The 27911-nt window shown below is 33.0% G+C and overlaps 1 protein-coding gene across 16 annotated transcripts in view; it reads right to left on the bottom strand.

The window, feature by feature from the left end:
• Window positions 1-27911, bottom strand: part of Adgrl3 (adhesion G protein-coupled receptor L3) — a 776587-nt gene that overhangs the window by 97518 nt on the left and 651158 nt on the right. For all 16 annotated transcript variants that reach the window (XM_047566096.1, XM_047566098.1, XM_047566083.1 and 13 more), the window contains 2 exons: window positions 15022-15231; window positions 11100-11320 (listed from right to left, as the gene is read on the bottom strand). In XM_047566096.1, the coding sequence (XP_047422052.1) occupies window positions 11100-11320; window positions 15022-15231 (431 nt within the window). The remainder of the gene's footprint in view (window positions 1-11099; window positions 11321-15021; window positions 15232-27911) is intronic.

The raw sequence follows: 27911 nt of genomic DNA on the forward strand, positions 1-27911 counted from the left end.
TTACATCCTAAGGATTTAAGCATTCCTGTGATTATATAAAGGTTACTTAAACTAAGCAATAGTGGAATACCAGAAAAGCTATTAAGAAAGGAATCTATAAATACCTACCTATAAATGAATTGATAAAATAGTTCCTATTCCTATGACCAAGTGTTATAAAATAGTTTTAACAAAGAAGTAGTCTACATGTCAACAGAATGAATTTTAAAATTTGAGTGAAGAGGTTGTGGGTGTAGCTCAGTGGTAGAATACTTGCGTAGCATGCACTAGGCTCTGGGTTCAATCCCCAGCAACACCAAAAAGAAAAGAAAAAAAAAAAAAAACTGAGTGAAAAAGTAAAGTGAAATATCTATATCATGTATGTATGTATTAAATACACACACACACACACACACACACACACACATACACACATACCTCTGTACATATACACTATACATATGAATACTATCCACTAATACTTTATATTTTTGATAGATACATATATATGCAATATTTTAAAGGAAAGAAAAAAAATCAGTCAATGTCATGTTAGTGGTCACAGTTCACATGAGAGTAGAGAGGATTAGAAGGTCAACAGGCATTATCACATGTACATGTCTCCTCTACTGAAGTAAATATGCCAAACCTCCAACAGTTTAGTTTTTTTTTTTTTTAGCTTTTCTGTAACTTTTAAATTTTTTAAGAAAATGTTAAAAGTCAGGTTTTAAGCAAAAACGAGACAAAAAAACCTCATAAAAAATCAATTTCAAAACAACATCTTGCCTTTTTCTATTAAGTTACAATCACGCAAACTAATTTCAACAGAAGCACAATTGGCATTGCATTAAGAGACTACCAGTTCATAGGTTTTACATAAACAAGATAATTTATTTAATTCTAAATAAAAATGATAATTGTGTGTCAGAAAATGCATTTAGTGATGCAATCGATAACTGAGTTATTAAACATTCATTACAGTGAATAATTAATTACATTTTTATTGTGGTGGTGTCCAAAAAAGTTGATAATAGAAACTAGAAGTGTGGTGCTGCTTGTCAGCTGAAACAAACTGGCTGAAATATGATTATTGTCTTCATTCTACCATATACTACTAAGGGTATATTACATTACACCACTCTAATAAAAGTGTATGTTATGTATTTGAGTGACCAGAGGTTTTTTTCATGGATCTCTCTGGGTTCTTAAACAAAAAAAAAAAAAAGTAGGGACATTTTTCTCAAATTAGATCAAACACACACACATATCCACACAGTCAACAAAGTGATGTTGCTGAAATTACAGAAACATGATACAATACTAATAATATATTTAAGAATGAATGCTAATAGTATAGCCCTTGCTTGTAGGTCAAACAAGGTTTGGAGAGGCAATCTGAGACTTGAAACACATTTTTAGTAATGTCTTTTTATAGAAAAACATGCTTTAAGATCTGAAAAATGTTATTTCACATGTTAAGGACATTTGCAAATAACTTTAATTACATTATTAGTGATTACAGAATTCAAAAATTTTAATATCACCTAAAATTATGTTTAAGTAAAATAATGCCATTAAATTATGGCCTTACAAATCTTTGTTTGAAAACAATCTCAGTTTAGCAAATGCTCTATTTGGAAATGTGTTTTCAGCATAATGATCTCCTCTAAATGTGAAAGTGAAATTTGAAATTATTTTATTCTTTAAGAAAATTCTTCAGTATCTATTTGGTATAATACATTTAAATTCCCTTCAGAATTAAACAGCGAGACAGGCAATATGAAATACTTAAAATGTACTGAGTAAATCATCCCTCCATGAGGACTGTCTGGGCTTTACTATGTTCCGGAAGGCTGTGTGGCAAGAATGCATTTTCTAATTTGATTGCCATATGGCCACACCTGCTGTTGTTTTTGGCCCCATGCTGGCTTCCTCAAAGCTTTCTGGATTTCGTCTTTTTCCCATTACCTACCTTAATAATTTGCACAATTCCTGCCCCAGTTCTTTGTGCCAATATTGAAACAATTCACCTTGGCTTTAATGTGAAGATGGGTATTATGTGAGGGATACATATATATACACATACATGCCAGGGCATGTATTTCCCACTTCATAGTATTCTATAAATCTGGCTACTCAATATCATTTGAACACAATTCAGAACCACTGGTTAAGGGAAGACCAGGTCAACATAGTGAGATAAAACTAGAGAAAAAATATCAAACCAAAAATATCAAAATTCAGCTTACAAATGGCCAAGTAGTCTTGCTATTGAAAAATACTCTGGTTTATCTGAAAATGTATCTGCTAGATAACACTGAACTTGTGAAATTAGTAATTTTGATAGGTTGTTATTGTTTACTTTTTAAAAATCTCTCTTTTAAATATAAAATCCAGTCATAATATATGTAATCTGTACATCTTATGTTTGTTTAAGGACTGTAACAAAAGATATGCCTTGGGTTTGAAAAACCAAGTGCATTCTGACCATACTATATCTTTACTTAAATACTAAAATCCTTTCAATGTCAAGTATTTTTAGAATTCAAAGGAGCACTTGTCATAGAACATAGACTTTGACTTGTGTTTTTTTTTTTTCATTTATATAATTTGTTAGAAGTTTAAATTCTTCTACAGCATTTTTTCAAATACTAAAACTCAGTAAGTTTCTTGCTCTCAACAACCTAAAGAACTAGTGTGAAGCTATAAGGATAAATTGCCATTCTTTTTCAGAATTGTTCTATTCCAAAATGTAAGAAGCATCATTAAAATTAATCATTAATTAATGTGTTATCAGTATCATTCTCCCATTAAAAAAGTCAATTACATGTCCAATAAATACCCCTTCATGTTTACTCAGGAAAGAGAAAAACTAGTGTCTCGAAATGGGATAAAGTATCTTCTGAGAATGGGACAACAGAAAATCATACTTCTAAAGTTTATTCTCTTCTAGCTCCTAACCTGCTCATCATTTCATTATCAGCAGTCATTTTAAAAGGCATGCTTCTGTATTTAGAAGAATTATAAGGCCAACTACCTGACATACATAAATGTCACCTAAAACATATATGTTACAATGTTTTAAGATACCAATAATACTACCAGACTGTAGATCCTTATTCCAAGTCAGCAATGTAGTGCCATTAAGATGCTTTGGGACACTGTATTTTGTTGTTAGCTTAATCCACTCTTGTCAAAGCAGACATGTGACTATTAACCAAAGTTTTTTAAAATAATGTAAATTAGCAATGGTGCTTCTTGATTTTCTACATGATGATAAACCACAGACTAAGCTATCCATGGTGAGTATTAAATATAATGAATAAACAATTTTTGGCTGCTATTGAACCATGGAATTTACAAGGTTTAATTACATCAGGCTGTTTATGAGAGTTTGTAGCTATATAATCTCCTTTTCCCTGTAACATATGCAAGTATTTGTGCTTTATCTATCTGATAAGGTTGGGAGAGTACTGGAAGGAGGAAATAAAAACAGCATGAAAGAAACAAGAGAAGGGGAGAAGGGATTGATAGATACACTCTTCAAGCATAATGAATCTAGTCCTATCGTCACTGAATAGTGTGTTAAGAATATTTTATTTGATGTCATTTTGATCACAGCACCCTCATGCATCTAATTGTAAAATGATTTGTGAGCAAGCACATTTCATGAATTTTAGAAAATGTTGGAGAGATAGAGAAATGGAGTTTGGTCAGTGTTAGTCAAGGTTAGGATTTAAATTTATCCAGTTTTTAGATCTTAAAACTAAAGTTAGTTCTGACATGACAAATAAAGGTTGTATTATCTTTATATCCTCAACATATTATTATTTTTAAAAAGGGTTTCACTATTTCTACAACAAAACGCATCTTATATTCTTATGAGGGACTGAAAAGGTAAGAACAACATTACTATTTGATATACTGTTAATATTAAATGTTTTGGTATTTCCAATGATCTCATCTTGTATACGTTAATAGAAAGTATTATAAAAATTGCAATTATCGCTCTAAAATAGATGCTTTTTAATATAACTTATTTTATAATTAAAAACAATGTTGCTAATCATAAAATTTATGTTTCTTCATTTTTAAAAGAAAAGAACCAGTGATATTTGCAATATAATAAATGCTTTTATATGCCAGACACTTTACATACATACATACTTTCCTACATCTATACATATATATACACACAAATACATAAATATATGTGAATACACAGATTCACATACACGCACTGTTTTAAACGTCATGATAGTCTTGTGAAGTACTTATAATAACCTCCTACTTACAGATTAGGAAACTGAAACTCAGGGAAACTGAAGTGACTTGACTGGAGTCATATGTACTTGAGCCTGAATTTTATTTTAGCCTACTTGATTCCAAAATTCTTATGGCTACTGGATGTTTCTCTAAGAGAATAAAAAGCCAAATAGAGCTATGGTTTTAATGATAAAAATAAATTCCCAATGAATGCATGAAAAAATAATGTGCTATATATAATGCACAGATTATTAAAATGTCTTAAACAAAAATATCATATTTTTCTAAATATACATATAGATTATAAAAATACTTCCCAATGTTAGTGAAAATTTAATATTATTAAACAGCTTTACTGCAATATAATTTATATATAAATCACTCATTTGAAGTATACAATGCAATTATTTTTAATATATCTGAGTTGCAAAGCTATCAGAAAAAACTTTACAATTTTATTGCACCAATGAAACTATGAAAATATCAACTCATTCACTGTTGTCTGCCTAGATCTTGCCTGCATAGCACCACTGTCCTTTACCCACTATGTAGCAGAGTACACTTCCTGTCTTTAAGAATTTGCTTATTCTGAACATTTAATACAAATGGGAACCTGCTATATGTAATCTTTGGGATTGACTTTTTTCATTTAAAATAATATTTTTATAGTTTATCCATTTTTACCACGTATTACTACTTTACTTTATTTCAGATAATATTCCGTCATATAGATGTGTCCCTTTTCATTTATTTTGTCATCACTTGATGGACACTGGGTGTTTCCATTGTTGGCTAACATAAATAATGCTGCTATGAACACCAGTACTGTTGACATATATTTTTATTTTTATTGAGTAAATATCTAGGAGTGAAATTGCGGGGCCAAATGGCAGCTGTTTAATATTCTAAAGATCTATAAAACTGTATTCTCTAGTCGATAGGTGACCATTTAATATTGCCACAAGCAATATGTGTATGGTTCTGATTCCTTCACATCCTCAACATCATTTGTTAATATCTTTTTTAATGTAGCCATACCAGTTGATGAAATCATTACATATTACAAAGTGATCTCTGGATATGTAATGAGAGCTGTAGAAATTTTCATACCTCTTTATTTCTAATAAGAACTGAAGACCAACATTTAACTTTAGGTTCAACATTTTATTGCACTTTTAAAATAACAGGAAAGTAGTCCTGTTGATATCAAACACAATTCTGGTATGACTAATTCCTTAATAGAAAAATTTATGTTCAACCCAGAATTTTTACAGATGAAGATAATTTTATGTCCAATGAGTGTTAAAATGATTACCTAAATAAACCCAAGTCTCTAATATGCATAAACAGAAAACATGCTCTTGGATTTTAATAAAGTAATATATAACCATACATACATGCTATCCATATACATATGGGATAATATGTCTTTGAAAAATTCATTTTCATTATCTGTATTATTTCTTACCAGGCAAATTACAGTTAAACACACATGGAGATAATATATCCAGTAAGGCAGATGTCATACAGAAAGGTTCATATCAATGAGATAAGAATGTTTTACAATGTCATATAATAATTGATTAGAGAAACACTCCAAAGTACGCTTTTTTGAGTAGGTTTAAGTGGTTACAAATTAAGAACGAATGCATAAAATAAATTTGTGCATATAACCAGTAGACACTATCAGTTTACTGTTTCTTGTCTGCTCTCTATCTTGAATAATATTAATAATCAAGTATTTTTTAAAATCAACAATCATTTTTCTACTTAAATTTTTATAGTGGTTAGATGAAGAAGTGAAAATAAAGACATTTGGGGCTTATAACTAACAAAGACTACCCTATTTAGAACTTCTCTTAAGCTAGTGAGAAGGGGAGACAAACATAAGATGTAGTAGATGATTTATAACAATTTTAAGATCATAAAATTTTATTTTAATTATTTTTAAGACCTTGGCTATTCTTTTACTACTAAAAGATTTTTGGTTGATTACAAATTTTTATGACTTAATCCACACTTTTAGAAACATTTCACCAATTTTCTACTTCAGATTTTCTCTTAGACAATTTTCTGGGGTTTAACTCCTGTGTACTCTCCCTGCTTATAACACATATTTCTTATCCTTTCTTCCAAACTGCTCATGATGATATCTACTGCTTTTTCAGTTGTATACATGAGATTGGAAGAAAGGTGGTCTAAACTATTGATATGATTTTATTCTTTAAATTAGAAAGTTACTGTTCAAATAATTTACATTTTTGGTAATATTGAAATAACTAAAATTAAAATAAACTGATTAGTTTAAGACATGATACCAAAGTATTTCCAAAACAATCCAGTTTGAAATATTGTTATGTCAATGTCAGTCTTTGCTATAATTATCCTCTGACAGTACCCTATTGAATGGTTTCGCTGAATATTCCCATAAATAAAAGTATGAGATATCAAGAGAAGAATGAAAACAGAGAAAAATGGAAATAAATACCCATTATTAACGGTGCAATTTAGATTTAGCAGAGTGTTATTTAAAAAAAAGACATTTGGCATTTGGTTCTTTAAATGGACTTTTAAAAATGTCAGATTATTGTGTCCAAATGTTATTCTAAGTACATCTTTGAGTATATGTCAGTCAGATAAAAAGATTTTGTTAAACAAACCTCAGAAAATAATGACTCTTTATAAGCATTGCAAATTGATGGCAAAATAAGCAACATCTCAGAATCAAATTATGTATGCTTTGTGTGTAAGTATGTGTTTTGTACATAATAATAAATTCAACAGCCCTAATAACATTTCATAGAAAAACTCATCATAATCCATCAAACAGACAAAATACGATAGTTACCTCTGTCTCAAAATAGCATTTATTTAACCTACTAAAACCATTTCATCTCTAATTGTATCTCTTTCCATTGATATCATTATCTACTTTTTAGAAATGCAAGCAATTATTATTCTTGTTAAAGATTTCAGACATAAAACTTCAGTGTCAGTATAATAAAACAAACACAGGGGAGATAAAGGAGAAATGTCTATTACGTGGATGATTGTAATATATATTAAATGGTTTTATTGTAGATGTACTCTACGTGGATGAGATTGAGCAGTAAACATTTAAGAATCATGCTAATCTCAAAAATTAGTGACAAAAGACTTCCATTGAACTTTATGAAAATTTATGGAAAATAGCTAATGATATTTCTCTAAATTCTGGCTAAGGCCAGTTCATAATAGACTTTAAAAAATTTCAATGGAGTACATAGGAAGGAAGCACGAGCAAATAAACAAACTCAAACAAACGAAAGAGTTGTTACATGAACGAGGAGTCATGTGGTGAACAGGACCTGGGAGAAAGCATACGTAATAAAATAAAAGCAATAAACAACAGTAGCAGAAAGTGGAATAACAGAGATATGATAAAAAGAAACAAGATATATATTTTGATGTGCAGAAATCCTACATGTTGTATAAAAATTCATTGTTTATTTATTTTTCTAAGAATACATGATTGCCTGATAGGAACAGGTTAAATTCATTTCAACCTCTCAAGTAAACAATAAGAACTCAATAACAGTTCTCTGAATACCTGGTTCTTCAATAAGCAAAATGTTACTGTTGTAGAAGCTGGATGGACTACAAAAACTAGAGTTAAACATTTTTTCCATATATTTTAAATGCCTTTCTGTAGATAATTTATTTAAAAGGTACAACTGTCTGTCTGTGATAGAATTTTAATAAAATTTTCCCTATTCTTTTCTCACTTTCATTTATTTTCCCTTTTCTCAATATCTGTTTTGCTTTTGGGGGGGAGTTGGGAAAAATCATAATTGTAAAACTGAACTATTAAGGCTTACTTAAATCGGTGCCTGGGAAATAAATTAGCCTCTATTCCCACACAGTAATAATGTCAGTAAGTGAGACCTTCCAGTTATGGTGCAGGAAATTAAAGCCACAATGGCTACAGTTTTAACAAAGTCACAAGAGACTGTATATTATTGATTCCAAGAAAAGACAGATTTCTACTATCCAGAAATATGACATCTGTCTCAAAAGGAATGACTAAACCACCAAGCAAACAAGTTGAGTCAGCTCAGTAACAGGAAAATATGCAAATGCCTAAAAAGAAAATAAAATCAATATTAAACAAAAACGAAAGCAAATTAGGACCTTCCAGAGAACAAAATTGAACTACTTAAAAACCATATTTGAGGGTTTGGGGTTGTGGCTCAGTGGTAGAGCAATTGCCTAGAATGTGTGAGGCAGTGGGTTCAATTCTCAGCACTATGTATAAATAAATGAATAAAATCAAGGTCTACCAACATCTAAAAATATTTTTTAAAAAAACACTATTTGAAATAGTCTAATGTTAATTTCTTAGAGGGAGAATAAATTAATCAAAATGTAAAATCCTGAGGTTCAGGAACAGTAATTGCTTATGTGGGTTTCTTATCAGGTTAATAAAAATATTATAAAATTAGTGGTGATGAATGCATAACACTAGATAAATGACAAAAACAATGGAAGTGTATGTATTAAAGAAGATTAATGGTATATGAATTATGCTAATAGAGAAATTATTTGTTTTAATCTTTGATCAATCTAATGCCTGTCCCCTAAGATATCTTTAGAGGCAATCTTAGATCTTTTCTAATATTAGTCTGTTTTCACAACTTTTACTCAGATTCACAGAATAAACTGAGATTTAAGTAAAATTCACAGATTAAAAAATACTTGTTATTAATTGCATTTAGACAGATGGCATCATATAGACTATCGCTGTACTCTAGTGGGAAAAAAAAACCTCAACAAAATTTAAATGATCTTCTTATAATTGTATTGGTGCCCATGCACCAACACATATGCTATTTTTACTATGCTCCCCAAAATTCTGGCGTCCTCTCCTTGCTATTCCCTCTTTATGGATCCTCATTTCTGGGAAGCAAGCTGATTTATTACCATCATGTTCAGGCTGCTGATTGTTGGTGGAAAGTTATGAAATTTGGCTTATTAACTTCTGTAAAAATTGATGTTACCAAACCTCATCTGAGCCTTCAATGCTGCTTGGAAATCTTTTTATTAAACTCTAATTGGTTCCTGAACACATTTTTCCATAGTGCTCACTTCAGACTTTTCAAATCTGTCCTTTCAATGTGACCTCACCTAGTCACTCAACACAAGTCCTCACCGTCTACTTGATGGAAACATTCATCTGCTTCAAAATTTACCTTATCATTTGGGGGGGAAAAAAAAAAAAAAGTACTTCATTTAAAATAAACCTGACTTGGATTATCACTTGTCTGTCATTATCTAAACTCTATAACCATGGCAAGGCAATTAATTTTTGTGGTTCTTGATTTTCTCATCTATAAAATTAATACCATGTACTTGGTGAATTTTATTTATTTATTTTTGAAGATTTTGGCAGTGCTGGGGATTTGACTCAGGGCATTGTGCTTGCTAGGCAAGCACACTCTACCACTGAGCTACTGTTTCAACCCGTATTTTATTTTAAGAAGAGATCATGTTAAATTGCTGAGGTGACTTTGGGCATGCGACCCTTCTGCCTCAGCCTCCCAGGTGCTGGGATTATAGGCATGCACCACCACACCCTCCTACTTGGTGAATTTTGAAGCCACCTTCTGTATTAAAGTCTTCCTAATCTTGTGCTTAGTCTTTTGTAGTTCCCCCAAGACTTTTCCCTTTCATTCAGCCTATACACACTGAATACAAATAAGGTTTGAGGCATTTTTCTCTCTGTTAATCTCCTATCAGTTTGATTCTTCTCACCTTATACACGCTTAAGACTTCATCTTCTAAAATCCTTCATTATTATAATTGCATAAGCTAATGGTTTCACTACTTTTCAATCAAATTACTGCAGTATGTGAATAATACTTGAAGACTGCTTTCTTATGACTAACTTATCTCTTCACACCTTCTATTTTGGCTCCTGTTTCCGGCACTTTCTCAAAACAGCTGTTGCAGAGGTCAAATGATTTTTCCTGGGTGTTCATCCTACTAGAACTATCACTGACATAAATCATAAATGGTTTTGAACCACCATTTTGAAATTTTCTTTTCACTTTCCTTGACCCTCAGAGTCAGGTTCTCTTTCTGAGGTGCTGCTTATCTCTTCTCTTTCCCTACTTTTCTGTTCTCTCCTTGGTCTAGGTCCCAAGTGTGGATATTTATCAGTGATCTTTTTTTGGTCTTTCATTCTCTTCTACTGAAAGCCTCACTCACCTTGGATCTTAACAGTTGTATTGGTCACAGAAGCTTTTTTAACTGAACTTTTTCAGTAGCTGGCCATCTCTATTTGTTGATTTCATTGATTTAGTTATATTTGAAAATAAAATTCATCACTACACCCCAAAACTCACTCAAGAGGAAAAAAGAAAAACACAACCTGTTCTTGCTCTTATAATTCTGTTAATGATCTAAAAAGTTTTCTAGTGATTATGAGTAACATGACAGGGAGAAAAAGAGTCACTAGTGTCAGGAACTTCACTGCCCTCTGATAACCCACAGCTTTTCAAATAGCTAGCTCTTAATTGGACAAATGTCTCAAGGTTCTGAAAAATAACAAAATTAACATCCTTATCATTGCTTGAGGTTACGATGTAGAAAACATAAGCTGTTTTAAAACGGCATCAAACTGAATCTCAAGACATTTTTTTGTTTGTTTGTTTCTCACAACAAAAATGTAGCCATACATTGAAATTATATCCATTTGCTTTTCCAGTTCCTTCCTTTAATTCTGTGAGGTAATACAAAAGCAGAGAATCCAGTGCTTTTACTTCAATTAGATTTAAAGAGAGGGAGACAAGAGAGAAAGAAAGCCATCAACTCACACTTTGTCTGTCCCATAACTCCTGTAGTCCACAGCCGCAGACACAGCCACAATGAGCGCGGGCATCCCATACCCCACAAGGTAGAAGTACTTCCTTCGCGAGTGCTCGCTCTCGAAAACCTCCACCAGCATGATGTAGAGCTGCACGCCCTCCAAGAACATCCAGGTGAAGGCAGCCAGGAAGAAGAAATGTAAGAGGGCAGCGAAAACCGCACAGGCAATCTGGGAAGAGGAGCAGAGTCAGTCAAATACCTGCCACACGAGTAAAATTGAGATGAGTATTTATCAACACTGTGGGAGCAAGATAGGCCTGTGGAAGAATAATCCAGAGAATGTCTTTATAATACAAATGTTGAAGATGAATTAAGTATGGTCTATCTTTGAAGTCTGTACTTAATATATATAATGACTTAGAGATGGCAACATAGCATCAGAATAAGGAAAAATTATGACACTTAGGAAAAAATTCTAAGAGCCTATGGATAATTACTACTGAACTTAGTCTAAAGATTTTCAAAATGGATTTCAGGAATTTATTTTATGTGGTCAGTCATGTGTGTACTACTATATAGTAAGTCAGGTTTTTTTTGTTTGAGGCTAGCAATTTAACCCAGGGCCTTGCACATGCTAGGCAAGAACTCTACCACTGAGCAACATTCCCAGCTCAAATTTCTTGAATTGTAAAGGAGAAAGAAACATTAAACCAAGGGGAATAAAATTTCTTAAAATTAAACAATATAATTAATGATAATCTTTTATGATGAGATTATTATTAGTAATTGCTTCTTTTTTGCTTCCCTGCCTTGTTTCTTTCCTCTGATATTTTTATCACTGTACTAAATATCAGTCTAAACAAGCTTAGCCAAATAAAGCAACGGCTTTAATTAATTAATTGATTAATTTATATTAGCACATACATGACTAAGACCAGGAGAAAAAAATTCCTGAAATCTATTTTTTAAATATGTATTTATTTGTACCAGGGACTGAAGCAAGGGTTGTACTATCTTGCTGGGCTGGGCTACATCTCCAGCCCTAGTCTTATTTTTTCAATTTTTGAGACAAGGTCTCAGTAAGTTGCCCAGGGTGATCTTGAACTTGGGGTCTTTCTGCCTCAGCATCTTGAGTAGCTGGGATTATAGACATGTGCCACCTCATCTGGCATTTATATATAAGGTACTGTAAGTTTCTGCTAACCATCTATTAATTTTCCACTCACATCAGCTCCTGAAATTCTCACTGCTTTGAGTTCTTGCTTTTTACTGGAAGTACTCACTAAATTCTAAACCTCCTACTAGCAAACATCAACACCTTACAGAAAATTTTAAGAACAGGATTTATTTATTGATAAGTATGATCCTTAAGAAATGTGACAAGTGGGCATGGTGGTGCACACCTCTAATTAATCCCAGCGACTTGAGAGGCTGAGGCAGGAGAATCACATGTTCAAGGCCAGCCTTGGCAACTTGGTGAGACCCTGTTTCAAAGTAAAAAAAAGGACTGGGCAAGTGATCAGTGGTTAAGTGCCCCCGGGGTTAATCCCCAGTACCGAAAAGATAGTGTGGTGGGGGGATGGATAAAAAATGTAATAAAGAGTAGATCGCTGTCACTGAATTAGAAAGATGACATGAAGGTGATGTGAGGGAGTCAAATGCCTTGGGGATGAGAGAGAAATCAGGTCTCAAGCACTAAGTAGGATGCAGAAGAGGACATCTAATCAGCAATAATAGGAAAGCTAAATTATACCAGGATTTTTTTCATATCAATCACTATTCTTTATGTTACTTGTCAGAAATCACTTTTGGGCAATATATGATATTTAGTGAAGCTCATCATACCATATGTAACATCAGGAAGCAAAAATAAAAATAAGATTTTTAAATGAAAAGAAATCACACAGTATTTGAATTGCAGGTTAACAAAAGAGTAAAATGATCTCTTATTGAAAAAAATACAATTTTTCATTTATTGGCTCTTAGAGGTTAGAACTTAGCAATTAATTTTTATTATGGTAAGGATTTACTTTTTGGGGAAAGAAATGTGTACTTTGATTGCTTATTCATATATATAGATACATTTATAAGCAAAATTGCCATATAAGTATATAACCAATTAAAATATATTTGCCATAATTGTAATCTTTTCAGTCCCTAGTCATGAATGCATAATCACAGATATGAACCCAATTGCATTTCTTATTATAAAGTACTCCATGCATATGGGCACATACTAAAGAACAGCATTATGTGAATGAATTATTTATTATACTCAAAAGTTTTCTAAAGAATAAGTTTTATGTTTCACCATAGTTTTAATCATGAAAACAAACTAGCATCATAATTACCAATTTTAAACTGAAAGGGCCTCAGAAAATTTTAAATGGGCACAAAATCTGTATGTTAGGTGTTGTCTATTGTTTATATATTTGTTTGGTTTTACCAAAAACAGTTGGCTAGTCCTGTTTTTTTTTTTTTTTTTTCTTTCTTTCTTTCTTTCTTTCTTTCTTCCCTCTTTCCTTAGTAGTGGAAAAAAAAAATGTAGGAAGCATTCAAGAATGAAGTTGACACTAAAAGAGATGAACAGAATCCAAGGAAATAAAAAGTACCAAACAAAATTTGGGAAAAGCATATATATTCCAAAAATGACCTATAGTTTGTACTATTTGCCAAAATATATCATTTGGAAAAAATATTTTTGAGATGCAGATTGTAAGATATACTGACTATCTTTTCAAGGTTATAAACCTCAAAAGATAACAATTATATCTGTTTGAAATGATATTTCTCCAGTCTCTAAATATTAATCTTATTAAACTTTCCTCAAGATTCAGTGCTATAATTTTAAAAATTAAAAACAGATAATGAAGATATGTAGTTTTTCAGAAAGATAAGTTTATGAAAGAAAATTTCAGAAGTAATGTAAATCTCATTCAGAATAGTGTGACCATTTCTGAAGATAATTTGTAAGTTTTTCCAAGAACTAAACATATTCTTACCATATGATCCAGTAATTGCACTCCTTGGTATTTACCTGAAGTAGATGGAAACTTATGTTTGTACAAAAACCTGCATATGAGATGTTTACAGTATCTTTATTCATAATTACCCAAACATGGAAGCAACCAAGATGTCTGTCAGTAGGTTAATGGATAAATAGAGTGGTACATTATACCATGGACTGCTATTCAGTACTACAAAGAAATGAGCTATCATGTCTCCAAAAGACTTGGAGAAAACTTCAATATATATTACTAAGTGAAAGAAGTCAATAAGAAAATGCTACAAACTATATGATTCCAACTGTATAACATTTCAGAAAAGGCAAAAATATGGAGACAGTAAAAATAATCAGTGGTTACCATGGCTTCAAAGGGAGGGAGGGATGATTAGAAGAAGCAGAGAAAATTTTCAGGCAAATAGAAATACTCTGTATAATATTATAAGGGTCAATATACATATGTATACGTTTGTCCAAACCCATAAAATATACAAACACAGTAAGTCCTAATGTAAATTATAAACTATGGGCTTTCAATAATAATATGTCAGTATGGGTTCATCAACTGTCACAACTGTATCACTTGGGTGAAAGATATTGATAATGGAGGAGACTGCATATGTGGAGGCAAAGGATAACTGGATAATCTCTGTATGTTTTACTCAGTTTAGCTGAAAAATCAAAGCCTGCTCTAATAAATAAATAAGCAATCAAATAAATAAAAGAAATGTGCATCTGACCCTTAATATTTACCGATTTTTTATGACAACAAAACGTGAAAAATGAAAAACTTGAGTAACACCTGAAAATTACTATCTATCAACTGAAGGAAAAGATACTTTCAATCATAATTATTTTCAGTATTGGCAATATGGGAAAGCTGGAAGTGGAGGGATTCTTAACTAATGTCAATGGAGGTGGCTTACTGGTTGGTCAGTTCGGTTGATTCCAATGAGGAAGAGCAGCTCTGCTACAAAGAGGCTAATGCAGAGGTTCTTGTGTATGGTGTTCCGGTCACTCTGGAGCCCGCGGAAAAAGCAAAATGTGAAGATGCAAATCAGGAGACAAACAAGAGACAGCAAAATTCCAACCCATGTAATCACATCCAGAAGAAGGTCATGGACTGCATCACTGTGCTGGAAACAAAACAGAAAAAAAAAGTTGCAATCATCATAATCAATTATAAAATTTCATATATTCCTGGATTCAGGAAACATGATCTTAATGCACAAAATATCCTTCATACACACAATAAATAAAATTTTCTCTTTCACAAAGAGAGCATTTCATCTTTCCTCTGAGGTGTGAGTCACTGCATATTCAAGGATGTCAATAGCATTTGCTGCTTTCTTAGCAAATACATTTCAGGATATTAATATCTGAAGCAGATCCAGTTAATTTTGGCCAAGCATTTTAAGGAGAAACTTTGGTTTTATAACTTATATTATGTTTTAAAATTAATTTTCATACAACTCCCTCTGGGGAATACTCTATTAAAAAATTAAGCTCTATACTTAGGGAAATGGTGTCTCAGTTGAATTTTGAATCACTTAAGGATTGTTATTGTATATGAAATATACAATTTCTATATTGTATAAATTCTTTATTAGAATTTACAAGTTGAGTCATAAAAGTATGCATTTTTATAAAAATCCCCAGTTAATTCTTGTGAATAGTCACATATGTGTACCATTTATTTAGTGGGAAGATCTAAAAGAAAGAGGATATTCATTGGATTTATATTCATATTGAATGGCTTAAGGAGATCAGGAAATTTGATCCTTGAAGGGGTTTAAATGAATGAAGCCTGTTATACGTAGATGGAAAGTAAGTATTCAGAATCACTATGTCTAATATCAGAATAAAGCAGATAATAGAGCTGAGAAACAAGAAAAAGTTCAGAGGTACTTCTGTGCTTCATGACTCTGCCATTTTAGGCTATGATAAAAAGTCCTATGAGCTCCATATTTACTATATTCCTTGGTCTGGTCATTATTTCATTTTTGTCTGTATCCTAAGATTCAAAAGTCTATGTCCATTCTGTGGTAGTTTGCCTCCATGTACAGTAACTTCCTTGAGTTTCAGAATTCAGGGTCTCCCAACATAACAGTGTGCCACGGTGGTAGAGCAGAGTTAAGAAACGCTCTATGACAGTCAATTACTTTTTTCTTCTTAGGTTTCTTACACAGCCCTAAATACCTTCTATCTAAATAACTTCTATCTGTAGAGGACTAGATAAGTAAATAAGGTCAATTTATGTAATTCTTAAGTAGAAAAATCAGTATATTATTTTTATTATCACAAATACATGGAAACTTCTCAAACTCCTAATAGAAGGTTTTCTTTAAAAAAATAAAAACAATCAGCGAAAGGATGTAAACAGCATGAGATCATTTATTAAAAATAATTAAAAGATACAAGTTGATGACATTGATTTTTATGGACATATGCAAAAGTATAAACATGTGCACAGAAAAAATTCTGAGTGCACAACAAACAGATATGTTGCTAATGGATATTTTTTTCAACTATGTAAATTATACCTTGATTTAGAATGGAGGTGACCAATTATTGTTCAAGTCAACCAAGTTACCCCTGTTAAATTTACATGTATATCCAAGCCTTCTATTTTTATTTGTCTTTCACTTCAGATTTCAAGCTTTCAAAGGTTATTTGGAAGGTAGAAATTCTCAGAAGTACTGCAATCTGAATCATAACACTTCTCACGCTGCTAGATATGACTTAACAGTTGTTATTGGATGAAGACCTCTGCTAGAACTGTCAATGAAACAGTTCTGAAATATTTCTGCATAACTCTAGATTGTATTTCTCAGAAGGAACATAAATCATGAAAGAAAACCACATGAAACTGTGTTAACTGCTTTGTTCTCCAGGGGATACTTCCAGAGAAGGATTGGGTCTCTGACAGTTTAAAATTACTTTTACTATTTGAGAATGGAGAGTGGTTATTGCTACTAGGTTCCCTGAACAGAGAGCTCTTTGCTCTCTTCTTTGACTCAAAGGAAAGATGCTGCGATTGAGGATCAAGCACCAATATTCAGCACAGCAGTCTCCAATAATGGAAAAAGCCCAGCAGGTTTAATACCTTCTCAAATGTATCCTAAAGACATAAAGCGCCAAAGGAAAGGGAAAAGGAAAGAAGGGAGGGAGGAGAGCAAGAGGGACACTAAAAAAGAAAAGAAAGCGAAGCCCCCCCAAACTCTCATCTTTCAGTAGTTGCAATACTAAAAATATGTTTACTCAGTGCCTTAGTAGGTCCTTGAAAAAGCCCATGCAGAGCTATGGAGGGAAGAGTACCAGTTTTCAAAATGTCAGAAACAAAAGTGTATAACATTCAAATATAGAAGAAAGGTGATGAATACTGGGATCTGATATAACTCAAAATGTAAATTTCACCAGTAAGATGAAAGGAAAAGGACAATGAACATGAAATGTTAATAAGAGATGTGAGTTTAAAGAGTCTTGGTTATAGTAGCCTTCTATAATCAATAACTTCCAGGAGTCCAATGCTTGAAAACAAACAAATGGGAAAAACAAACAAACTAACAAACCAACAAACAAAAAAACCCTCCATTCAAGAGATTGGCCAATCAAATAAACTCCTAGGTAAAGATGTAACAATGTGATAATGGAACAAGTATTCTTATTTTCTAAAGATCAGTGCTTATGAGAATTGTGTAACTCAATTACCTGTAACAGAGTGTATTCACCATTGTGCAACTTGAGAACAAGGATCATATCCGTCTTATAAATGTTATACCCCAGTTTCTAGTACTATGCATGACACAGTATATATTTATAAATATTTTGTTTTAACTAATTATATCTCCACTCCTCTTACACCAAATTCCTTAGAGCTGAATGCTCAGAATAACTTTAGCATTCATCCAATCTCCATTTGTTTAATAAGTTATTAAATATTACATGTCAAAACTGACCTTATCCTGATCTCTTCTCTCCTACAAACTTCTAATCTGCTTTTCTCTCTGATTTACCCTTGTCAGTAAACAGCAACTTCATTATCTGAAATATTCTGGCCAAAAACTGAGTTCTATTGATTCCTTATTCCTTACACACACACACACACACACACACACACACACACACAAAACATTTAATTTGTTGGGAAATCTTATAGATTCTGTCTTCTAAATTTGACAGTTTCTCATTACCTCAACTGCATCAACTTCATTGAAACCACCTGTTATTTTTCATAGCTTCCTAATTAATTATTTTTCTACTTTCACTGTAATCCAGTATAATCAGCAGAGCAGGAGATTCTTGTCAAATAAATGTTCAACAACATCACGAAGCCTCCAGTGGCTCCCACCTCAATGAGAATATCCACCAACCAACCAACCAAAGTCCTTATAAAGGTCCAGGCAGTCCAAAAAGATTTTTACCCTCTCAGCATTGAATCTTGCTCTATCCCTCATTCAGTTCAACCCTGCTGGCCTGCTTCCTTCTTTTAATATGGCATAGACATTGCAGTCCCAGAGTCTTGTATTTGATATGGACCTGGCTGGAACAGTTCCCAGTAAGCCATATTTGCAGCTGGCTTACACTCCTTTCCTTCATTCAAATGCCACTTTCTCAGAGGGCTTTGAGTTATTTCTAAAATTACAAACACTTTTTCCCCATTCTAACTCTCTTTATTTGCTTTTCCTGCATTATTTTCTGCTTAGCACCTATCTGAACTCTATACTTTATGTATTTTTCTTTTTTTATGTTCTATGCTCTCCCTCCACTGCTAGGAAGTAAGCCCCAGGATAATAGGTTAATTCATTTATTTTTCTGATCACCAATACACCAGCTGTTAGAAAAATATATACTAGATTCATAAGTAATGTGTTTATTGAGGACATGAGTCGTGAGTCTTCCTTTAATTTTTCTTTTTTTTTTCCCCATACTAGGCAGAGCCAGGGGCACTTTACCACCAATATACATCCTGAGTCCTTTAATCTCTTATTTTGAAACATGATCTCATTAAGTTGCTTAAGGTTTTGCTAAATTGCTGAGGCTGGCGTTGAACTTGAGATCCTCCCATGTCACTGGGATTACAGACAGGTGCCACTGTGCCTAGAATGATTATTTTTCTATTCAACAAAGGATTTAGATTACAAATTGTAAGTTCTAGCATACGGCTCACTGCACAGACCTTGGAACTCTTTGGTTCCCAAATCACCTGCACTAAAATTTTGAGGGCATGGTGGCACCTACTTGGGAGGTTGAGGCAGGAGGATTACTTTAGCCCAGTTGTTCAAGGCCATCCTGGGCAACATAAGAAAACTCCATCTCAAAAGGGGGAAAAATAGACACACACACACACACAAACACACTCAGGTATGTAAAACTAAATAAAATTTTGAATAACAGATGAAGAAAATTAGAGCTAAAGAATGACAAGTTAGTTGCATTTTAATATCATAAGATATACTGAACTGTGACATAATCAAACGTTATAAAAATAGAGGTAAAAGTATACATGTAAATAATAGAAATCAGAGTAATTCTTGGAGGATTTTACCTTGTCTGTCCTCCCAATTAAGTAATTGTTACCTTGAATGAACTAGAGAAGTTCCTCAACTTATGACAGGGTTACATCTAAAGGCCCATCTTCGACGGAAAATATCATAAGCTGAAATGCATTTAATACTCCTACCTACTGAACATCATGTTTAGGGACACACCACACTGTAGATAGAGTAGGGGTTGTTCACCCTGGTGGTGATGTGGCTCCCTGGGAGTTGTGGCTTGCTGCCACCACCCAACATCATAAAAATTAACCATACCACATATTGCTAGCCTGGGAAATGACCAAAATTCAAAATTCAAAGGACAGTTTCTAGTGAATAAGCATTGCTTTTGCACCATCCTAAAGCTGAAAAAAATCATTAAATGGAGACATAATAAGTTCATCACTGTCTGTACTTCTTTGAGGATTAGAAGCTTCATCCATTTAAGAGTATCAGAGTCTTCAGGTTGCTTGGTGAAATAATTAACATATGTGAAATTAAGAAAGCCAATATTTCTATTTCTAATTAGAATGCAGTCTGTATTTTTTTATATTCAACAACAAACTTCATTGAAGTAATAAAAATTCTACAATCATAATAAATGTTAATGATATTTTAACTAAGAACACCAAACATCATTCCAAAGAGTTTTGTAATATTTCCAATGTAGTTTATATTATTAATATTTGTGCATTTGATATATCAGGCCACAAAATGCTGGTAGCATCTGCATACAGCATGTTTTAAATTTAGAAGGGGAATCTGAATTCCCCTTTCATTACTGTTTATGACTTTTAAATAATAATGTAGAAAGGGGAACAATTTCATCTATAGATTTATCCTTAACTTATGAATAAAAAAATAAATCAAGTAACAAAGACTTATATTTAAAATTTATTTTCCAGGATCTTACCATAAACCAGTACAACTTATTGCAAAGAATGCTTAGGAAACCTATAAAACATAAAAATAAATAAAACAAAAAACATTTTTTTAAAAGTCATGGAAATTAGCTTCCTAAGAGAAAATGGGGAGTTGTGAGAGAAAACCTCAGAGGAAAATGGTAGAATAATTCATCCAAAGAGTTTCAGTAATTCAATGATTCCATCCTCTCAGATATGAAATTTGCATAAAATGATATTTACTTTTCAGATTTTTATGAAGTTTCTGTTCCTATTTGAAATGCCAAATGTTTTGTAAGATCTACAGGAAGTTTTTGATTTTTCTTTTATTTTTATCTCAACCAATCTGTTTTGTCTTGTCACTAAGGATTGCTCATGGGGTACTCAAATGCCACAAAAGGGAGAGAGATGGGAGAAAAGATGATTTAAATAATCATCCCTCATGAGAGCTACTCCATCCGTGCAAGATTCAAATATGCCGGCACACACACATATTTAAAGAAACTAAAGAAAGTTCACAAAATAGGTAAATGTGACTTTTCATGATTTATATAACTCAATCTGTGTACAGAAAGACTTCATGTGGAAATCCTGAAATTTCCAACTTCATCATCAAAAAAGTGAGTTGGCAAACAGGAGAGAGAAATAGCTTTTCCTTTTTCTTTTCACTATGTAAGTGTTTACGCATGAGACACAAACTAAACTGAAAAACTTTGAATCCCTCTAGATAATTTTTTCTTTTTTAAAAAATAATTTTTAGAGCATTGCATTTTTCAGACACCACTTAATCATAATAGTTATTAATTATAGGCCAGTAAGTAATTATCAATAAGCTGTTTTACTTTCTGCATAACTTTCTGTACAGTAATGTGTTACTTGAATATTGTTTGTTAAAGCACAAAAATAAAAATTTTAAACTATCTCATAAGTATATTTTGTGTTCTGAATATTTTTAGTACAGCAAATATGAGGGTTTTTATGCAAACATGAACATTTGCTTTATTATTAACGTATCACATAAGCATAAAACGATTTGAACTGTGTTTCACTGAAGCCAGTAGGATTCCAAAAAGCCTATTTTCTGATAAATGTGGCATGAACTCTGTGAAATAAGTTCCTGGCATTTCTCTGAATCTTGGGAACTAGGTCTCTAGACAGAAAGGTCACCTTACAAGCTCCTGGGAAAGTAAAAGTGTCAATGGTCTGAAGACATCAAGATTTCCTTTGCAGAGCAAGATGAAAAGTCTCAGTTGAGAAACACATTAAGAAGGACAATATAATTCTATTTCTCATTTTTTAAATAGTTAATTAATCAAAACTGTCATTACTTAAAAAGGAGAATTAGCAAGTAAGAACCTACAAAACATTCCTACCCCCCAATTGTCCTTTGAGTCCTTTGGATTCAATAGAACTTACTCAGGAAAATCTCTTTAGTTACAGAAATCTAAAATAGCACGCTCTAATGTATTTGAGATTTTTTTTTTCCTGTGAATTAGAAAAAAAAAATTTTTTTTCCACCTTATTTGGTAAACCATATCCACAACTTTCTTAACAATGAAAATACATAGGGAACTAGTAAAAACATATGAGAACTAAGTTCTTCACAGTAGCTCAGAGTTAAACTCAGAGAAAAAAAGAAAAGAAAAAGAAGATTAAATTTGATTAAATGTGAAGCAATTGGTGATCAACTGAAAATTTTTAAAGAAAATAAAACCATCAAGCAATAGAGGAGAAGAAATTTTTAGGAATACCTGGGGTATGGTAAAAGCATTAAATGAACGTAGGCAGATGGAAAATTTCATTCTTAGCATTTCTGTGTTAAATAAAATTATTAATAATAGTTAACATGTAACTTTTAAAATGTCAGATGTTATCAGAAGGTCTTACGTATTAGGATACTAACGTTAAAGTTACAAAACAATATGATATGATACTGTTACTATACACATCTACAAATTACTAAAAACGAAGCCCAGAGTGTAAATAATTTACCTAACGTCATTCACCTAGTATGCAGGGGAGAAATGATTAGCAGTGGAATGGCCAACTGGCTGGGTTTGCTCAGTATAGTCCTAGTTACAACACTAAATTTTTGCATTCTGATAAAGCACTCTTCAAGACAAGAAAACCCCGGATTTCAAAGACAAGTGCAGAAGGATGAAAACTATAAAATCCATATGGCAATCTAAAAAATCATCTGAACACCATTTTTAGTGAATGGATGAAGTGTTGGTTTTCATGATTTGTGGTTCCAAATAATGGATCATTCATGTCTGTATTGTTCTGTGTGATTTAATTAAATGTATTGTGATACTGAGCTCCTCTTTGACTTTGCCTGTTAATGAACTTTTGTGTTTTCATTCAAGATTGTGCCATTTTAGTTTTATATTGTGATTGCTGTGACTATGTTTCCTAATAATTCAATGATGAAATGAGTGATGATATTACTAAAGCTCACACAACAATGCTGAAAAAGAAAGGCTAAAAACAACTGGAATACCACTATTATGTATAATTATAATAGACCAATAAAAAATATGGACACAAGAAACAAGATAAGGCAGAAAACCAAATTTGAGCATACTGCAAAATATGCATAGTGAATTTGGGAGAAGACATGGGATAGATGATGTGAATGTACTTGTGGAGACCAAATCTCTCAGGTCTAGTATGATACAGGAAAGTTTTTGTAAATCAGTTAAAGAAAAATACCTCCCTGAGAAAGACACCAATTCTCTTTTGAAAATAGTGGTCTTTGAATTAGCTGGATTAACCATAAAAATAAACATGCATTATTGTCTGGGTCCCTTGAAAGTAATATGCACCTGAGTACAACTGCTTCTCCTGATTCTGAGGCTGCAACCAGAATGCCCTGAGGCTTAAAAAAAGGTGGGGGATATGATAGCTCACGTTTAGAGCTGTTTGTGTCAGCTCTTTCCTAATGATCAGCCTTTCTACAGTATATGAAATGAAGCGTTGAATCAAGGTTAAAAAAATAAATAAAATGTTTCCTCTGGCTCTTAGGCACTTTAATTTGAAAAACAGAGGTTCAGGTTAGCTTGATTTCTATGAAGAGTTTAATGGAACTTTAGAAGCTACAAAAGAATCAGCATCTTTTTCAAATATAAAGATTTTACTACTATAAATATTTTACTAATCTATCTCCATAGTTGACCATGTAAAATGTAAATTTTGGAAAATACCATTCAAACTATGAATTTTTTTTAACAGAAGAAAAAAAAAAAAAAAACAGTTCTTATTCACTGACTGTCCTGCACAACTTTACACAGTAATCATACACAGTGATGTGGTTTGTTTACCTGTGGTATTGAGGTTTCACAATGAAATTTTTTGGTCATTTCAATTTCTTCAAAATGTGCAGAAGCACTTACTGAGCTTTTTGACATTCTAGAAATGGAAGGAGATAGTCTCCTGGCATATAACCTACAATGTGGCCATCAGGGTGACTGGCCATAAACAAGATGTTAAAATACCGGCTTTGCATAAAATTATATTTTCAAAGTATAAGGCAAAATCATATCTCTAATTTTGAAATATGTAACAGATGAGGATGGAGAAAAAGATTATATACTACAAAAGACATTTATATGATGTTGTTTGAGGTTCTGTGTTGGTTAGTATAAAAACTCATGCAGTAGAAATGTGATTCATTTTGGGAATTTAAGACCTTTTCTCAAAAATGTCACCAGAAAAGGACAGCCAAATTAAACAAGAATTTCTCATTTCTTCACTAAAACTAACATATTTAGAATCTGATCTCAATTTCATAAGGTAAAATGATGTGCTTTTAAACTATCATACCTGTTGTGTTTTAACATATGTTAATATTCAATGTGTGTAGAGGTGTTCAAAAATGGTGGACATTTTAGACATGGTCAATTTAATATGTGAGTTAGCAGATGCAAAAGATCTCATGGACAAACTGGTGGAATATTACTCAGCCATAAAGAAGAATAAAATTGTGGCATTTGCAGGCGAATGGGTGAAGTTGGAGAATATCATGCTTAGTGAGATAAGCCGATCCCAAAAAAACAAAGGCCAAATGATCTCTCTGATGAAGTGGATGATGATACATAACGGGGGAGTGGGAGGGAGGCAAGAATGGAGGAAGGATGGATTGTATAGAGGAAAGAGAGGGTTGGGAGGGGTGGGGGGAAGGAAAAATAACAGAATGAGACAAACATCATTACCCTGTGTACATGTATGATTACACAATGGTGTGACTCTACTTCGTGTTCAACCAGAGAAACACGTTGTACCCCATTTGTTTACAATGAATCAAAATAAATAAATTATGAAATATTATTCTAATTAGTTACCCATGACAATAGAATGCATTTCTGCATTTTGATAAATCATTACATAAATGGAGTATAATTTCTCATTTTTCTGATTGTATAAATGGAGTATAATTTCTCATTTTCAGTCATACAGTCATATATGTACATGAGGTAATAATGTCTGTTTCATTCTACTGGTTTTTAATAGTGTTAACTGGACATTTTATTTTCTTCCTTTTTAAAAAAGTATAATTCAGTCAATGCCAGAAGGTGAATAACAGTCCTTGAGAATTTTTCATATAGGTTTCTCTCTCTAATAGTATGAAACTAAGAAAATGTATATAATGGTGACTGTCTTATAATGCCTGAATTTGAAGCCTGGCTCTGTCATTTAATATCCAAGTGGCCTTGGGCAAGTCACTTAATTCTGTCTGTGCTTAATTTCCTGTCAAAAATGAAGACAATAATACTGCCTTGTGGGGGTGATGTGAAAATAAAATGAATTATTATGTGTAAGGGACTTAGAATTATGCCTATGTTAACTTTAAAATATATGATATGTTTATTACAAGCTTTTCAAGTCCCTAATAATCAATAAAAACAGATACAACTCAAATACAAAAAAAGACAAAAAAAGTTAATCAGTTGCCATTTATGACAGAAACATAATAAAAATATTTTTTCATGCTATTAGCCCTACTCTTAACTACCATTAAATATTATTGTCACTGTTAAACAGTAATGATACAAATTATTTATTTTGTATCAAGCATAATTTTGGTTTTGTGGGGCTATTTCCGATTGGTTGTCTAAAGTTAGTTACCCGATGTGGTGGTCAATACTTCATGCTCTGAGCAACTTTAACATTAAGGACAAATACAAATGATTGCCTATATTTCTTTTTGTAACCAATTATAGAAAGTCCGTTAGAATTGAAAGGAGCTAGACTTTTGTGTAGGCAAATGTCTTGACTATTCTTTTATTGTAATTATTAAACCCAGAGGTTTTGTTAAAACCATGTTTTCTGAGAACCATTCAGTAAATTTCCTGATTCTCAGATAAAATGACTAACTTCTAAGTTTGCTTACTTTAAGCACAGACACTCTGGTTTAGAATATACTTTTTGAAGGATTTGGGTGGTATGGAATGGGCGAGAAAATATGAAGTTTAAGGAAAGGGCACCACAGAAATATTAGACTTGAGTAACCCAGATGTTTCTCTTTATCATTTTACCATGATTCTCACAGTCATTCCCTTTGACACATAAATTTACCATAACGAGAAAGAGTTGTTTTTAAAATTAGAGACACACTGAATTAAGTTTTAAAGAAAAAATAATTGTTCATACATCAGTTAGAAAAGCCACACAATAGAGACTACACTCATCCAAAAACAACTCAGAAAATAATGGTAGATTCATTATAAGAACATTTGTAAGGTGTCAGTTACTAAATAAAACAATATAAACAAAAGTATGAACACATACACCCGCACATGCACACACAAGTTCTTTTTTTCTTCCATTATTCCTTTTTCATGGCTCTAAGCAATTTCAGAAAAAAAGAAAAAAAAAAAAAAAGGAATGGTCATTAGGCTTTATTTTTTCCAATCTCATGTATAAATTCATTACATTGTATGCAGAATAGGGATCTTCCAGATATTAATCCTGAGTTTAATTATCCTAGGCTTAGAGACAATTACTTGAGATAACAGTAAATTTAAAAAAAACAAAAACAAAAAAAACTACATCTTAAAAGTTCCACGAATTGAATCTTTCCATCAACAAGTAACCAACTATAGATCTTTGAATAGTAATGTTTACATCGCAATGATACACAGAGTAAACTGGCAGTCTCCTAGAATTGTGTATAAAAAGGCAGGCAAAGTGTTTTAGTGCAGTGTATTTTGTTCAAATGGTTTTAAACTCTTATCTATACAAGTTGTCCGAATTCCTATCTTAGAATGCTATATAAATAACTATTCTGGAAAATCTAGCCTAATGAAGCCAGAATTAAGGACAGGCAAAATGGGCACCCGTCGGCTACTTAAATGCAGTTAGTGCAGCCGCCATCCTTAAGACTCGGGTGAGAGGCTTCCCGGCCCAGGCAAGTTTCCAATCCCCTGCTCTGCAGGCATGTTGGGGCTCTGCTGAAGCCGTTTCCTACTTTTCTGTCCAGGCCCGGAGCGCAATTGCCGCAAGTACACAGTGTCCCTAGTCCTGATCTGCCCAGGATGCGTGGAGGTGGAGGAAGGGTTGGAGCAACTGCGGGGTTCTCGGCCCGGGCTACTTTCGGGTGGACCCCAAAGGTTCCTTCTCCAGACTCCCCCTCCCGACAGCCCTAAAGGGTATCCAGGGTGATCAGTGGACAATGGCACTGAGGGAAAGCGCCAATCACCCTTGCCTCCGTATGGGCTGTACAGTGCACAACACTCCCACACATCCACTCCCTCCTGGATGCTCCCCTTCCCTTGCCGGTCAGACATTAGGAATTCAAGCTGTAGGATTAAGGCCTGGGATGATTAGTATGAAAATGCCCAGGTTCCCTTTGTTCGCATAGTTAGCCTTCACTAGTCTAGACATCTAGAGTCTCCCCATTACTGTTCCCATGCTTAAATGTGCTCACTGTGTTCTCTTTAAGCTGCAAGAGGGAGGCATTTAAAAACTCCTCCTGTGAGACCCTCCAAGCAAAGGGCGTTATACGCCTAACAACCAATAGATGTCCCCTCACCCTCCAGAGATTCCTTTAGTCTACAGGGCAAGAAGATAGGTAAAAGGCACACTTTTTACTTTTGTCATCGCTTTTCATAATTAGGAGTTTATAGTGGCAGGAGGAAAGCAGTAATGCCCTTAAGTCTGAATCCTCCCAGGGTCTCTAGCACAGGGCAAACTAGGACCCTAGCACTTTGCCGAAGAAGGCCAGAAATAACTTTGGCAAAGCCAGGTGGTGAGAGACGGGTTTTTCTGGACCGTAAGGAAGCTCAAAGTTAGGGAGACGTCCCTAATACTTCTAACTCAGAAGGGAGCTTCTCTCTCAACAGTATTGCCAGGTTCACCACTAGCCTGCATACTGCTAAA

The sequence above is a fragment of the Sciurus carolinensis genome, chromosome 10 (assembly GCF_902686445.1).
Source record: "Sciurus carolinensis chromosome 10, mSciCar1.2, whole genome shotgun sequence".
Taxonomy (NCBI): Eukaryota; Metazoa; Chordata; class Mammalia; order Rodentia; family Sciuridae; genus Sciurus; species Sciurus carolinensis.